This window comes from Sciurus carolinensis, unplaced genomic scaffold (genome assembly GCF_902686445.1).
Source record: "Sciurus carolinensis unplaced genomic scaffold, mSciCar1.2, whole genome shotgun sequence".
Lineage (NCBI taxonomy): Eukaryota > Metazoa > Chordata > Mammalia > Rodentia > Sciuridae > Sciurus > Sciurus carolinensis.
Window position 1 is genome coordinate 33,869 of NW_025920424.1, and position 14,626 is coordinate 48,494.

The 14,626-nt window shown below is 41.0% G+C and overlaps 1 protein-coding gene across 1 annotated transcript; it reads right to left on the bottom strand.

The window, feature by feature from the left end:
• Nucleotides 1-10,259: 10,259 nt before the first annotated feature.
• LOC124975721 (probable G-protein coupled receptor 83) lies at nt 10,260-13,798 on the bottom strand. Its single transcript, XM_047538304.1, has 4 exons — nt 13,328-13,798; nt 12,586-12,711; nt 11,337-11,470; nt 10,260-10,911 (listed from the first exon to the last, which is right to left on the bottom strand). Exons 1-4 carry the CDS (start codon nt 13,796-13,798, stop codon nt 10,260-10,262), a joined length of 1,383 nt encoding a protein of 460 aa, XP_047394260.1.
• Nucleotides 13,799-14,626: the final 828 nt, after the last annotated feature.

Below are 14,626 nucleotides of genomic sequence, written 5' to 3' on the forward strand. Positions count from 1 at the left end.
AGTATATAATAGATATTTGACAGTTGACTTATTTTAACCAAAGTGATGAAGAAGTACTTATTAGCATTTTATATTTATACAGAGTGAAAAAAAACCATTGTCCTTGGGGCTATGTTAAAAACTGGCATTGAATGTCAACCTGAAAGGATAATAGTGACGACTAGAGATTAGAAAAGGTGTGGGCAGGTATATAAGAGGGGGTTGAATTTGATCAGTGCACTCTATATTCATATATGAAAATATCACACTGAAACTCATTAGTATATACAATTACTATGTGTTAATTGAAACTAAAAGATAAAAATATTACATTGAAAAAGAAAAATATCAAACTCTGGTGATAGAAGAATAGTGGTTACCTCTAGGGGGATATAGAGACAGGGAATGACATAGGGGGTCCTGGAAAAATCAACATGCTGATCTGAGTAGTGATAGTATGAGTACATAAAAAAATTCATTTTGCTATGCTCTTAATACTCATATATCTTATTGTATTAGTTATACCTCAGTAAAATATTTTTTAAATAGTACATTAGCTCATAGGGATATAGTTCTGTGTAGAGTACTTGCCTAGCATGCACAAAATACTAGGTTCAATCTCCAGCACCACAAAAAATATACAACAGAATACATAAAGCAACAAAAAAAAAATCATGTTTTTGATACTTAAACCTGTTTGGCTGCAATTTTGCTGGGATCCAATAATATGATACTTAAAATATGTCTGTATTCTTGGGTTTTGCCTGCAAATATGCCAGGGCTTAACTCTAGCTATAATATTCAACAGCTTTGGCAGGTCAAAGATACTATAGTCAATTATGCTTTATCATGTGATTGATATAGTAACTACTTGACTTTTAGGGCTAAATTGAACTGCTGATTTGTTTGTGTACCCTCTAACCAATTAATTCAGATGGATGAAAAATCTATTCTGAGAAATACATAGAAGGAGAAAATGAGTGTTTCAAATGGCCACTCAGAATCTTTTCCAATGCAATTATTTCTTTGTATAAAATCATTTAAAATGAAATAAAAGATCTAACATGATTATTATAAAATATCATAGCATGGGTGCAAATTTTTCTAAAATGTGCTTTCTTTTTCTAATTTCCATCACTGTATCTACAGCAAAATTGCCTTTCTCCAAATTAAAAATTATTTAAGAAACTATTTAAGGAACTGTGTCAAAAATATTTAATAGAGGTAGCAGTATACAACACAGATTCACAAAAAGATGAAAAAAATTAAGTTGGAAGACTACTTGGTGATTTTGCTAATGCCAAATCATGCCAAACATTTTTAGCTTGCTTAAATTTTAACATACGTTTGTATTGACAAAATATTATTGCTGGGGTTTTTTTTTTCTATTTGTATGTTTAGTTCTAGACTTAAGGCTTAAAGTTTGCTTATATCCAAGTATGTATTAACCAAAAGAATATTATTGTGCTATTAAAATAAATGAACATATCTTCAATTACAAAATAAGTTCTTAATGCATGTGAAGTTATAAGAACACTTACAGTAGGACAATTTTTATAAAAACAGATATGCTTTTGCCCAGGAAGAGGTTTCTGTTTGGCGGATATTATCATGATCATACTTGCTATGGTTTGTGCTATAGGTTTGGAACTGTAATATCCCCCACAGGCTCATGTATTAAAGGCTCAAACACCAGCCTCTGGCACTATTGGAAGATGGTGGAACTTTTAGGAGGTGAGGTCTAGAGGAAGGAGGTTAGGTAATTGGGATATTCCCTTGAAGAAGATATTGGGGTGCTCATGTCTGATCTTTCTTTCTTCTTTCCAGCTGCTGTGAGATTAACAGCTTTGTTTTACCACATACTCCCCACCTTTGCATACTGCCTCACCACAGACCCAAAAGCATGGACCAATTGACCATGTACAGAAACCTCTGAAATTGTGGATCTAAATACCCTTTTATGCCTTATAATTGTTTATTTCATGTATTTTGCCCCAGTCACACAAAGTTGAGTACCACAAATTAAATATGTTTAGGGTATCCCTTCCAGGGTCCATGTGTTAAAGGCTTGCTATGGTTTGGATGTGAGGTGTACTCCAAAAGCTCATGTGAGAGACAATGCAAGAGGGTTTATATAAATGACTGGATTTTGAGAGCTTTAACCCAATCAGTGAATTAATCTCCTGATAGGGATTAACTGAGTTGTAACTGAAGGTGGGCAGAGTATGGCTGGAAGAGGTAGATCCTTGGGGGAGAGCCTTTGGGTTACATATTTTGTATTTGGCATGTAGAGTCTCTCCTCTCTCTCTCTCTCTCTCTCTCTCTCTCTCTCTCTCTCTCTCTCTCTCTCTCTCTCTTTCTCCTCTCTAATCATTATGTGAGTGACTTCTCTCTGCTGCTCTTTCACCATGTTGTTCTGCCTCACCTTGAGCCCTGAGGGATGGAGCTGGTAGTCCAAATAAACTTTTCTTAAAATTGTTCTTATCAGGTCTTTTGGTCACAGTACTGAAAAAGCTCACACACACAAAAAAAAACCTTGTTTCAAGGTGTCAGTATTTGGAGATGAAGAGACCTTTAAGAAGTAGGGCCTCATAGTAGGTGTTTTGATCTTACCAGAGACCCTGTCCTCTTAATGTAACTACCCAGAGACCCCTTGGAAGTTCTTATAAGAGGGTGATGGAAAAAAAGGAAGCATTACACCTCTCTCTCTCTCTCCCTCTTTCCCCACAATTCCTGTTTCCTCTGCATGCACTGCACTATCCACTATCTGGCATAGAGACTTCACCAGAGCCTGCACAGTGAGCTAAATAAACCTCTGTTCTTCATAAGTAACTTTTCTCAGGCATTCCATTATTGTGACAAAAAAACTAATACAATGTCCAAGCAAATACAAGCCATAGGCTAGGAAATAGGAAAACTAGATAAGGTTCCTTAAGAAGGATCAGTGTTGGACTGTCATGGTTTCCATATCTGATATTATTTGGGGAAAAAAAAACAGAATTGTTAGTCCTGGGTATAGTATACTGGGGATCCACTTTATGCTTTGAGTATAAACTTTGCTGCTCTGTGGCAAGTGGCTTATTTTAAAACTAACTTTCTTCTTCTCCTTCTCCTTCTCCTTCTCCTTCTCCTTCTCCTTCTCCTTCTCCTTCTCCTTCTCCTTCTCCTTCTCCTTCTCCTTCTCCTTCTCCTTCTCCTTCTCCTTCTCCTTCTCCTTCTCCTTCTCCTTCTCCTTCTCCTTCTCCTTCTCCTTCTCCTTCTCCTTCTCCTTCTCCTTCTCCTTCTTCTTCTTCTTCTTCTTCTCCCCATTATCTTCCTCCCTTGCAGGGGAGGAAAATAAAACTAACATTTTCCTGTCCCAGGCTAAGCTATTGTGTCTTTCACTGGTTAAAAGAGTGTTGCTGCCAAAAAATAAAAATTAAAAAAGTAAAAAACACAAAGCCTTCAGACCTGGGAACTGGTGCAATAGCTCTCTCAAGGACAACTGATGGATACAAATTAATTATATCTACTAATAATACTTGGATCCTGGCCCTTGTATTCCTCTTTTTAAAGCCTCGTGTTACTTGTGTCAGAGAGTATCACAGTGTTTTGGACAGGAGTTCCCTGTGTTTCTCCTTTGCTAGCAAGGAATAAAACTTTTTCCTTTTTCTCAAAACCTTGTTCTCATTATGGTACTAGCAATTGAGATAAGGACAGAGCTTTCATTATCAATAGGTTGTGATGGAAGCTGGGAAATATAAGACAGAGACTGGGAATTCGTTAACCCGTTTTTATGCTTTTTGGGTCCAACGAGGTTTTTTTTCTCTCAGTTATTCTCCTTTAATACATCTGGGTAAGAATGGAGATCTCCAAAAACCACCAAGTATTAAAGAGTCAGAGCATCCAAAGGTGTATCTGGAGCCCTTCCTAGGTACCTGTGTATAGTTTCAGTAAGAACTAAAGCAAAAACACAAGAATGGTAAACTCAAGGTGTTTCAGTCAAGGCCACTTAATACCTACTCATTCCCTTCTAGTCATTTTCCCTCTGAGATTAAACATTGGGAATTCTGAATTTGGTATTACTGAGCGAGACATAGTCCCTGTTTTGGGTATTCTATCCTTCACCCACTGACTGTGGGACACTATACCTAATTCTCAGTTCTTCCCACTGAGGCTTCAGCACCCTTTACTGGTTATAAAACCAGAACATAGAGACTTCAGTCTTTTATGTTTTCACAGACTAACTTTCTCATTTGCTCCACCAGAAGTTTTTTCATGGCAGAGATCATAGGATTTACTTTTATATAATACACCCACCACCATCCACTCCCACTTCAATGCCCACAAGTTGAGCACATAAAAGTTTTCAATGTTGACTTAAGTTTATAACAGCCAATGTGGATCATAAATATACACCATGTAAACTATGCCCATCCTTGCCTTCCTCTGAACAGATAGGCTCATATGAGAACTCAGAAGTAATTTGAACAAATATTTTATTTAGTATAAGCATGAGTATGTGTGTGTGAATACATATATATACTAATCTACCCCCACTTTCCATACCCCCACCCCCACCCCCTCCCCAACCCAGAATTCACAATCAAACATTAAATTAGGGTACAGAGGGATAGGAACATTGGCAGGGAATTTTAAAGTAACAGTAACAAGTAAATAAGTAACACGCACATCCCTGCTGGGAACCCAAAATAATGTCCATTCTCCTGTTATAACACAGACTTCTCTCAATCCCCTTCATCAAGATGTCCCATTGTAATTCATTAATAATTCCACAGGGAGCCTTATTTCCTGCGTCATTTAAACACCACAGCTGCAGCTTGCATACAAGGAATTTGGCAGTCTCAGTCTTTTTCCCTGGGAGTCTTCAGGTGCACACAGCCCACACCACTGCTACGTTTGAACCAAGTAGCTAGTGTGTAATATACTTGTGCATATATGCCTAGATATTTTCCATAATTCCACTGAGCATGTGAGCAAGGAGTGAGCACTGGTAAAAAGCTGAAAAGCTGAAAAGCCACTAAGGTATCATCAAGTTCAGTTCCATTGTGTGGTGGGAGGAGCGAGGGACACTGCTCAAGCAGGTGTTGAATTAGGAAACAAACTTTACTACCTTACAAAGTCTAAAGGGGCATTTATTTTCTTAATTTCTTGTAAGTTTTTTGTTATTTTTTATTTTTTATTTTTTTTTTGCATTTGATTTTTTTTAATTGGGGGAGGGCAGACTTTCCTATCTGAGTACCAAATTATAAGTACAAAGGTATTGACAAACAGCTTCTTGTCTAAAGTTACAAATATTCAGTTTCCCAACTCTTAATGAATTTTCACCACATTTAGATCAGTGTTCTGAGTGGGAAACCCTATAGATCAAAGGCATTGAGGGCCAGCTGATCTGTTTCTCTCTTTGGTGTCTTCTGAGATCTTCCCACAAAATATTCAAGCTTAATAGAAACTATTTCCAGCAAAATCTTATCACAAATGTATAGTGGGATTCACTCTTGAATTTTAAATTCTGATGCTGCATTTCAACAAGTCCAGTTAACATAAGTATATTTAGATATATCTAAATATGGGCACTTCCTTCAGCGTCTCAGTGTATTATGTCAGGAAACTTACCACACCAATATCTACATTTTTTCTTCCTTTAGGCCTCCTGGTAAGGCTATTCTGTTCTTTATTATCAAGTTCACCCAAGAATGAAAAAAGGTGACTCTCCAAGCTGAAGGTCAACATAAATTGATGAACTAGTACTTCACAGTTTTGAGACAATATTTCCATTCACCAGTACATTTGAAAGTGAAATTGACAGTCCTACCCAATCCCCCAACATTTTAAAATTTTTCAATATGGGGTAAAACATTGATAGCAAACACTTACTGAAAAACACCAGATCTTGCTTTGGGAATTACAAAGTCATCATCATATGAGGGATACTTATATTACTACTACAAGGGAAAAGAGTTTGAAGTAAACACATACAAGTTTGTGAACAAGAGTTATCAGAATAAACAGCTTCATTCCCACTCCCCTACTGTCCACACGAGGTCCATCTTTCCCTCCTAATGTGGCACATAGGACAACAGATTGTTGTCAATGAGTCTTCGCTTCATAGTCTAGAAATGTTTACGGTCTTCAGCAATGACAGAGTAGAAAGTAGATGGTCCAAATGTGTAACTATGGTTCCAGGTGGAAACTTGCTGATAGTAAGGTATGTACCTCTCGTGTAAAACTACTTATCAAATCAGTTCGTGTAAAACTACTTATCAAATCAGTTCATGTAGAAACAAATGCATCCAACCTTAGAAAATTCCTCACAAGTTAGGCAAAGGGATTTTGGTTCTATATTCTTTTTTCTCCACATGTGCTAATGAAGGACAAGCTCCACAAATCTCACTTTTCATGAATTCCCTGTTGCTTACCAACTTGATGTATAATCTTTTTTTTTTTTTTTTTTCCTAAAAAGGGTATTTAACCTCTTCTCTAGCATGGATCAGGAGCATCCTTTTTCTTTTCTTAAAAGTGTCTTGTAAATGTGTGTGTGTGTCTTTTTGTGTCTTCATATATCTATATGTTCCTCTCTGTAGACTGTAATTATTTGTGTGTATTTGTTTCAAAATATAATCAATCCTCATGTGTGTATTATTTATATGCATACATACTTGTGTTTGCTTGCTACACATATGTGTGGGTTTTTGCATTTTTACATGTGTGTTGTGTATAGGTATGTGTTGTGTGCATATGTGTTTGCATGTGTCTGTTGGACTGTGTGATAGCAGAGAATTATAAAAATAGGAAGAAAAAGAATTTGCAGTGAAGAAGGCCTTCAGATCAAAACACATAGGAAAGAATCTACAAGACCCATATAAAAGTGACCAAAACATAAGGTTGATTACCAGCACCCAGATAATCTGTATCAGTGGGTGAATTCTCCCACTCCAACTAATCCCATTATGGTTGAACACTGGACAAGCTGCATGTAGATTTTACTGTCAACAAGGCATTTCTCCAAATGTCCTAGGTTGGATGAAGATACAGTTTCTTGCTATTAGAGACAAGTTGGGATATGTGTTTGGATTTGTAAAAGGGGAGAATGTGCCAACTTCTCTTTTTTGCCATTGCTGTCACTCTCTTTGTTCAAAGACCCCTTATGAAAGGGATTTCTTTCTGATAAGAAGGTGACACTGCTAATGCACAATCAGTAGGGAATACACTTTAAGCTGTTTCTTCAGAAGTGAAAACAAGTTTTTCAGGGCTATTTACACAACAGTTTTGCTGGGTGTTCCAGGTGGCTGATAACCCAAGTTCAGGAAAAGGCTGGCTAGGGTGAGTGGTGCAGTCTGTGTAAACGGACACATGTGGGCTTTTGAAACCACATGACCATAATTCTTTAGCACCATGCTCGAACCCACAGAGCTAAATGGCCGCACATGGGTTAGAGCCTAGGACCTAGAGCTCATTAGCACCATGTTCCAACCAAATGAGCCCCCCAGCCAGAAACTACTTACAATAGTAGCACCCTCAGACTTGGCTGGGTGCTGAATTCAGATTCGTTGCTGCTGAAAAAAAAAATCTAAACAAAACCCCATGTGAAACTCCAACTATTCAGATGCCCAATTCTTCAAATACATCACCAAAGCAGTTGGGCAGAAGAAGTTCTTTGAACGTGGAGTGTCCAGTCAAGTCAGCAGCAAACACCGAAGCTGGATTATCTGTCAAGCACGGAACATTCCAGATTGCCAGCCTTACTGAGGGTGAAAAAGTCTGTTCTTTGTAGAGGATAAGGATGGGAGTAGGAAAGAGTTCTCCTGGGAATGAGAGAACATTAGGTGAGAATACAATAGCACAATAATCATTTAAATTACAATGATAGCCCTTTTATCCAAATTTCTCCTAAGTCTAAGCAGGAGAAGGAGGATATCAGAGCAAAGTATAATTCCTCCAAGAAGCACTGCGTACCCAGGGGCTGTTCAAAACTCTTCCCTTGCCTTGTGAGGAGGTAAAACCCTAAACAGACATTCCACTGTCCTGGCATGTATACATACTACCAAAGGAAAAAAAAAATGGGAAGGTATTCTCTCTGTCCTTAGGAGAATGGGAAGGATTTACATAAGGAGTTGGGGAAAGACACCAGCAGAGCTCACCATTCACAAAGACTACTAATCTCAAAAACAGCTGAAGCCAAAAGGATACTATAAATGGATGTGCATTTTTAAATGTTAACTACAGCAGATGTGGTCATCTGTTCAGCCTCGAATTCATTCAAATATCTAGTCTTGTACTTGAGTGATAAAATTCAATAGTTCAATGTTTTTGTTTGAGTTGGGATGACTGTAAGAAGGTAGAGGAAATAAGGTATTAATACATGACAATGAAATGAAAAGAAACAGAGATTAAAGTACAATTAGATCTTTTTCTCATTTTTTCCTTGGTCTAAAAATGGATGCAACACTGTAGCTAGTGTGGAAATTTACTAGAGATATTTGGGGTCATGACTCAGGAAAAACCCACCACGTCCTGATACCAAGTGGGATCACACAAGCCAAAAACTAAACTCCATTTAACCTGCGTCATTCTTCTAGAGACTGGCTCACCCCTTCCCAGGAGAGATCTCAATGGACACTGAGAATATGTCATTATTAAGAAGAAAACAATTAAGATGAGAAGAGAGATAATGAAGGAGAAAGAAAAGCAAGCAGAGGCATGCATTCACTTTAACCAGATAATGATAACCCACTCTCAAAATTTCTAAAACCAACACAGTAGGAGAGTGACTACAACATTTACAGCATAGGCAGAAATAAAGAATAAAAGACAGTGCTGGAGGAATGAAGAAAGAAGGAAGAATTGGAGGAGTGCTAAAAAAGGAAGAACCTTAAGAAGGATGAGGGATAGGGACAAGGCAGAGGAGGATAAAGTTGAGGAGAGATAAGGGAAAAAGAAATTGGGGAAAACAGTGAAGAGGATGGAGGGAAAAGGAAAAGAGGGGAATGGAGGAGAGTGGGAAATAGAAGATAGCAAGAGAGGTGAGAAGGAATTTGTAGAAAGAGGAAGGGTAAGAGGAGAAGAGGTAGAGGAGAGGGAAACGAATAGAGGGAGGAGGAAAAGATGGAGGAAAAAGGTAAGGGATGGGGAGGATGGAAAGATAGGGGGAGGTCAAGGAGGAGATGAAAAGGGTATTGCAAAGGGTAATGGAAAAGTGCACAAAGAAGAAGGAGAAAGATAAAGAGCACAAGAAATTCATTCCCATCCTGAGATCATCCTGATACAAAGAAACATCAGTACACTTCAAAGTGCATTAGTAACACTGTCTCCAGAATAAAGGCAGTAGCACAAGAAGGATGCAATATTACTTCCTCCTCATCTCTCCTACTGAGATGAAATTCTCATTGGCTAAATATAGAGGAACAATTGAAATACCAGGGAGCACATCATACATTTTCTTTTTCCTGAAAAAGAAAGGGAAACAATTCAGCACAAATTTACATGAAACAAGGTATGATGCTAAATGTAGAGTCAGAAATAGGGAGGAATTTTTTTGGATTTTGCAGTACTAATGAACACTTCAATTTTTATTACATTCAGAGGGAAACTATCACCAAATTATTTTATAGCAACTTGGTGAAATAATCCAGGTAACATGGAGTGAGCCTTGCCTTTTCCTCTACATCTTTAAGATTTCTCATTCTCACTCTACCACAAGAAACAGGACTAACAATTTGCACTTACAAGGTGCTTTGAGTTCCCAGAGCATCCAATAAAATTTCCAAAACTATACCTTTCTCTCCTGGAATTTCCCTGGGAATATGATAGGAAGATGGTCTCTGTCCATCTAAATAAAACACAAATAAAAATCTGTAGGGGTTTTTAAAACTCTTGGAACAATGTCTATAATATGGACGATATCATGCCCAATTGGTACACAAGAATGAACAGAGAGGACTGGTGACCACAGACAGAGATGGGCTTCAGATGGCTCCAAGTCAAAGTGGAATTTCTTTGAGTGGCAGGGAAACAACTCTGATGAGTCTGGAGATCAAATATCCTCAGTGTACTCACTGTTGAGAAAAAAAATAATAAGAAAGAGGAAAAGGAAAAAAAAAAGGCAAAAGAAATTAAAGAGTGAGTGTGACATATGGTGATTCACATATGGACCCCACCCCTCAAGTACCAACCCCTTTCCTCCCTACCACACCCATAAGAAATGAATGAGTCCTAGTTGTTTTGGTCCCATCCTATCTCAGGTATTTTGAGGATGGATAACCTATCGCGGTCTGGGCAGCTTAAACTCTAGGCACTGATGGATAGAGAAAGGAGACTTCCACTGCTGGGGAGGGAGGAGGACTGGGTAGCTCATCAAAATCTTTGAATCGTGGGAATTTGGGCACTCCAGGATTGGGATCCACCCAGGCAGGACGGTGGGTGGGTGAGACAGAGCTCAACCGGCGGTGCTCCCCTCTTAGGCGACTGATCCCATCCAGCAGCATCTTCTGGATTTCCATGATGACCTTCTGAACTTCAATCCTGAAGCTATCGCTGAGCCAGCAGTAGATGTAGGGGTTGTAGCAGGAGCTGCTAATTGCTAGCCAGTGGAGGAAAAAGTACAGACCATTGTGGCTTGAGATGGATTCACTAGATAGCAGCACCAGGTAAAGGTTGAGGGGTAGCCAGCTGATTGTGTAGACAAGCACCACTGTCATCAGCATCTTCAGTGTCTGTTTCTTCTTCCCACGCTGGCAGATGTAGGTATGGATATTAATGTCATCGACAGCATTATGGATCCACAACTTCTTGGCCACATGACCATAGACAACCACCAGCACCATCAATGGCAAAATGAAGAAGAGCAAAAAGGTGCTCAGGTCAAGGTATTTCCATGTGGATTTTGAAGTATATGGGAAACTGGGGAGGCAGGCAGTTTCCTCAGTAATGTTTCTAGATTATAAGATAGAGAAAGAAAAAAGCAACAACTTTATTTGCCTTTTTCTTAAAGTCCACAGTCAGCTGTTACATTTTCAGTTAGTCATTGAGGGAGAAACATATTTTAACTGTTTGTGTCTGCATCAATCCTGAAGTCTAGTGATATGAAGCAGGGAGCTCTGAGGTTCCCCTGATCCAGATATTTCATATGACATACAGGAAAATTATAGCCCCCCAAATAGGAAAGGATATGTCTAATAACCCAATTCCATGAGAGCACCTGGGCACTCTCATGATAAATTACAGCTTAGGGAAATTTATTTTCACCATCATGTTTTGAAATGTGCTATTTAAACACCTACTCCATGAGTTAATGTATGTGGATATTGAGGTCATAGGTTGCTGAAATCCCAACAACAGCCATCATGTGTTCCACCTACCCAATTTCCACCTGGTAAAGTTTCTGGTAAATAGCATGTGGCAAAGCAGCACAAGTGCTCACAATCCAGATGATAATGATGCAAACATTGCCTTGCATTGGAGTAATCCGGGACTTGAGGGGATATAGCATCACCTGGAAGAAAAGGACCCCAAACCAATTCAACAATTCAAATTAGGGTTACTTATTAGCCATTCATCAGCTGAAATTCTGGTGCAAAGTTGCAAAGATTTGGTACGTAGATAGGAAATGTGTTTGGGGTACTATTTTAGTTGAAAACTGTGTGACCTTTTTTTGATGAAAGAGCAACATTAGCTAATGTTGAGAGAAACATTTCAATGAGGAGTCAGGAATCCTAGAAGACTAACTTCAAATTCCCTGTCTCTTGAGTTGGGAGTTCCATGGAGAAGAGGGATGGATGTCCAAAAGTGATTTATTTTTCTTTTATCTTATTTGGATGGGTAAGTACTCCTCATATTTCTTCATCCCTCCTCTCACCTAGCTCTTCATGCCCTTTCCCTTCTATTTCCATACCCTCCCATCTTGATCCCTCCGTGGCCACTCATTCCCTCTTCTCTCCCTCCCTCCATGACTATTTCCCTCTATCTCCTACCACCTAGATCTTTCTAAGGCCCCTCCCATTTGGCTCTAGCCACAATCCCTTTAGTCACCTCTTTGTCCCTCCCACCTCACTCATTTTCTCCCTCCCTCCCTCCCAACTGATTAACTATATAACCCCTCCCAGGTTCTCATCCCCCCTACTTCCTTTTATGTTACTTCAGAACCTCCTTCCAGCTTTTTCCTCTCCAAGGCTCTTCATGCCCTCCTACTTCAATTCCTCAGCCCTCCCACACAGACTTCACCCCCACCTCCCAAACTCAGCCCACCACCAGCCCTGAAGCCACACCTATCTCTGACTCATTCATTTCCTCTTTTTTCCCTTAGCTGGTCCTGCAATGCAGCAAAAAAGAAATGTTTTCCAAATGAGGGAGCACTTTTTTATTATTTGTTTATTGACCACATCTCTTTTCCCATAGCACCATATCAAAATGGTAGCATTTTTCTTATGTAATGTTTAATTTCATGAAAGTCTGTATTTCCTCACTTTGTAATTCCCCTAAACTATACATATTCATTCACATATATTGTATCAAGAAACTCAAAGAACTTTCAGGATTATTTGTGATTTTTACCTGTCTCTATCTACCTAATAAGAGAATCTATCCTTTTACAAGATCTGAGAAACATACCCGATGTCGGTCCAGGGAAATAGCAGCCATGCTCATCACAGTTACATAGGCACAAGAATACTGGGCAAAGCGACTGAGGTGGCATGTCATCTTCCCAAACACCAAGGAATTACACAGATAGCGCACCTGTGGGAAAGAATGCTTCATAAGGCATGGGGACGAAGCCCTGGATTCACCCCTCTTAAAAACCCAAAAACACAAGTAAAAGAATCTTTGCTTCACCAAACTGCTGACATTATTGTCTGAAGAAACAAAGAAATATTTCCACACTGCAGTTCTGCTCTTCCCATCTTCTCAATACAGATAGTCCAGTTTGGAGTCATAGACACCAAATCACAAAAGCTTTTAACCACTTTCAAGTCCAAGCACTGCATTTGAAAGGTGGAGAAACTGAGTGGGCCTTTGTGACAAAACTCAGATTCACATGTCAGACAAAACCTCACTTGCAACAGGTCCCCACTGCCACCCTGGGCAACCTAAGTCTCTCTCAGCCTCTGTCAAGGCAGCAGATCAACATAACAATGCAACTACAACCCTGTCTCAATTTGCCCCCATCCCACCCCCATTTCCAAACCCTTCGCAATGTCTCTCAACCATTTCAATCTCTATGCAAACTTTCCCCAAATCAACCCAACCCATTCCAGTGCTTCCTCCCACCAAACAGCTCCCTCTGCTCCAAGTGTAAAGTTATACCTTAACATTCACCCTATTCCCCAGGCCGCCTTCCTCAGAACCAGCTTACCATGGTGAAGGGGGAGCTGAGAAGAGCCAGCATCATGTTGGTCACGGAAATATTGACAACGAAGAGGCCCGTGGCGGTGTGCACCCTCTTGTACTTCATAATCACATGGTTTAAGACCCAGTTGCCTATGATGGCAGCAAAGACCACTATGGTGTACCCTACCACTAGCCAGAACTGCACCTGCTCATCCTGAGACACCACTTCTGAAGCTAGGGGACCCGACGTGTCGGCCAGGTCACCGGTGTTTGGCATGTGGTCTGGCATCATGGAGAGCACGCTGTTGCGGCCGGCTCGGCCGACTGCAGAGGCGGCATTAGAAATGGCCTGCAGCACCTGAGAGGTGGTGGAGGTGATCAGGTCATCAAAGCCGCTGGGCACACTCAGAGCTTCAGGGGTCAGCTCATCCCCATAGCTCATGGTGCCGGGGTTCGGGAAAACCCCTTGGGGCAATTCTGTGGTTGGGGCGTCCATCCTGACGCCTTTGGAGGACCGTGAGGTCCTTAAGCTACGGAGTCAGGGAGTGCCCAAGGAAGGGAAAGGAGAAAGTGAGGTCCTCGACGGAGAGCCCGGCGAGCTCTGCTCAGTGCGCTGAAGCTCTAAGCTAAGAAGGTGTTCTCCAAGGTGTCTGAAATGGGGAGGGGAAAGAAGCGCCAGGAACCAGCAAGAAGGACAGGAGCGGCTCGAAGTAGTCAAGTGCGCAGAGCTGAGCTGGGCAGCTGAGCGCTGAGTCGACGAACGCGGGTAGCTCCAAATGCTCTGCCGCCTGGAAAGCGCAGGCAGCGCCTGTTCTGAACTGGGGACAGCGTCAGGCGTCGCCCCAGCGCCCTCCTCCTCTCCGCAGTCCTGGGTCTTTCTGACTCAATCTCTCCTGTTTGCAATCAGTCCGTAAGTCCGTCTGTCTGAGACCGGTCCGCGCTGTGGGCAGGGCGGAGCCAGGCTCCGCCACTAGCGCTCCTAGCCGGTGCCCGCCGCGCCTTCTGCAGCCGCCCTTTATAGAAAGTCGACGGGCCCGCGCGGGAGCCAATGGGGAGCCGCGACTGAACCCCCGCCCTGTCCACCCGCTGGGGCTCCAGAGAGGATGGCAAAGTCTTCGTCGCTCCTGTCTCTTGCCCCCTCCTTTCGCCGCTCCTCCTTTGCTCTTCCTCTCCTGCTGCAGTTGGGAACCCGGACTTATGGGTTCTTCTTTCGGCATACACCCCCCGCCACACACACACACAGGCATACATAATCTGCCTTCCCCTTACTCTTCGTTTCTTTTCTGCACCAGCGCCCAAAGCACCGGCTAGGAGCTGTGGCGCA

Excerpts from the sequence above, each read along its gene's own strand:
- LOC124975721 (XM_047538304.1), bottom strand. The coding sequence starts at position 13,798 with ATGGACGCCCCAACCACAGAATTGCCCCAAGGGGTTTTCCCGAACCCC. Across the intron at positions 12,712-13,327 it reads TCAGCTCCCCCTTCACCATG|GTGCGCTATCTGTGTAATTC; the intron begins GTAAGCTGGTTC and ends TCTTTCCCACAG. Across the intron at positions 11,471-12,585 it reads TTTCCCTGGACCGACATCGG|GTGATGCTATATCCCCTCAA; the intron begins GTATGTTTCTCA and ends CTTTTCTTCCAG.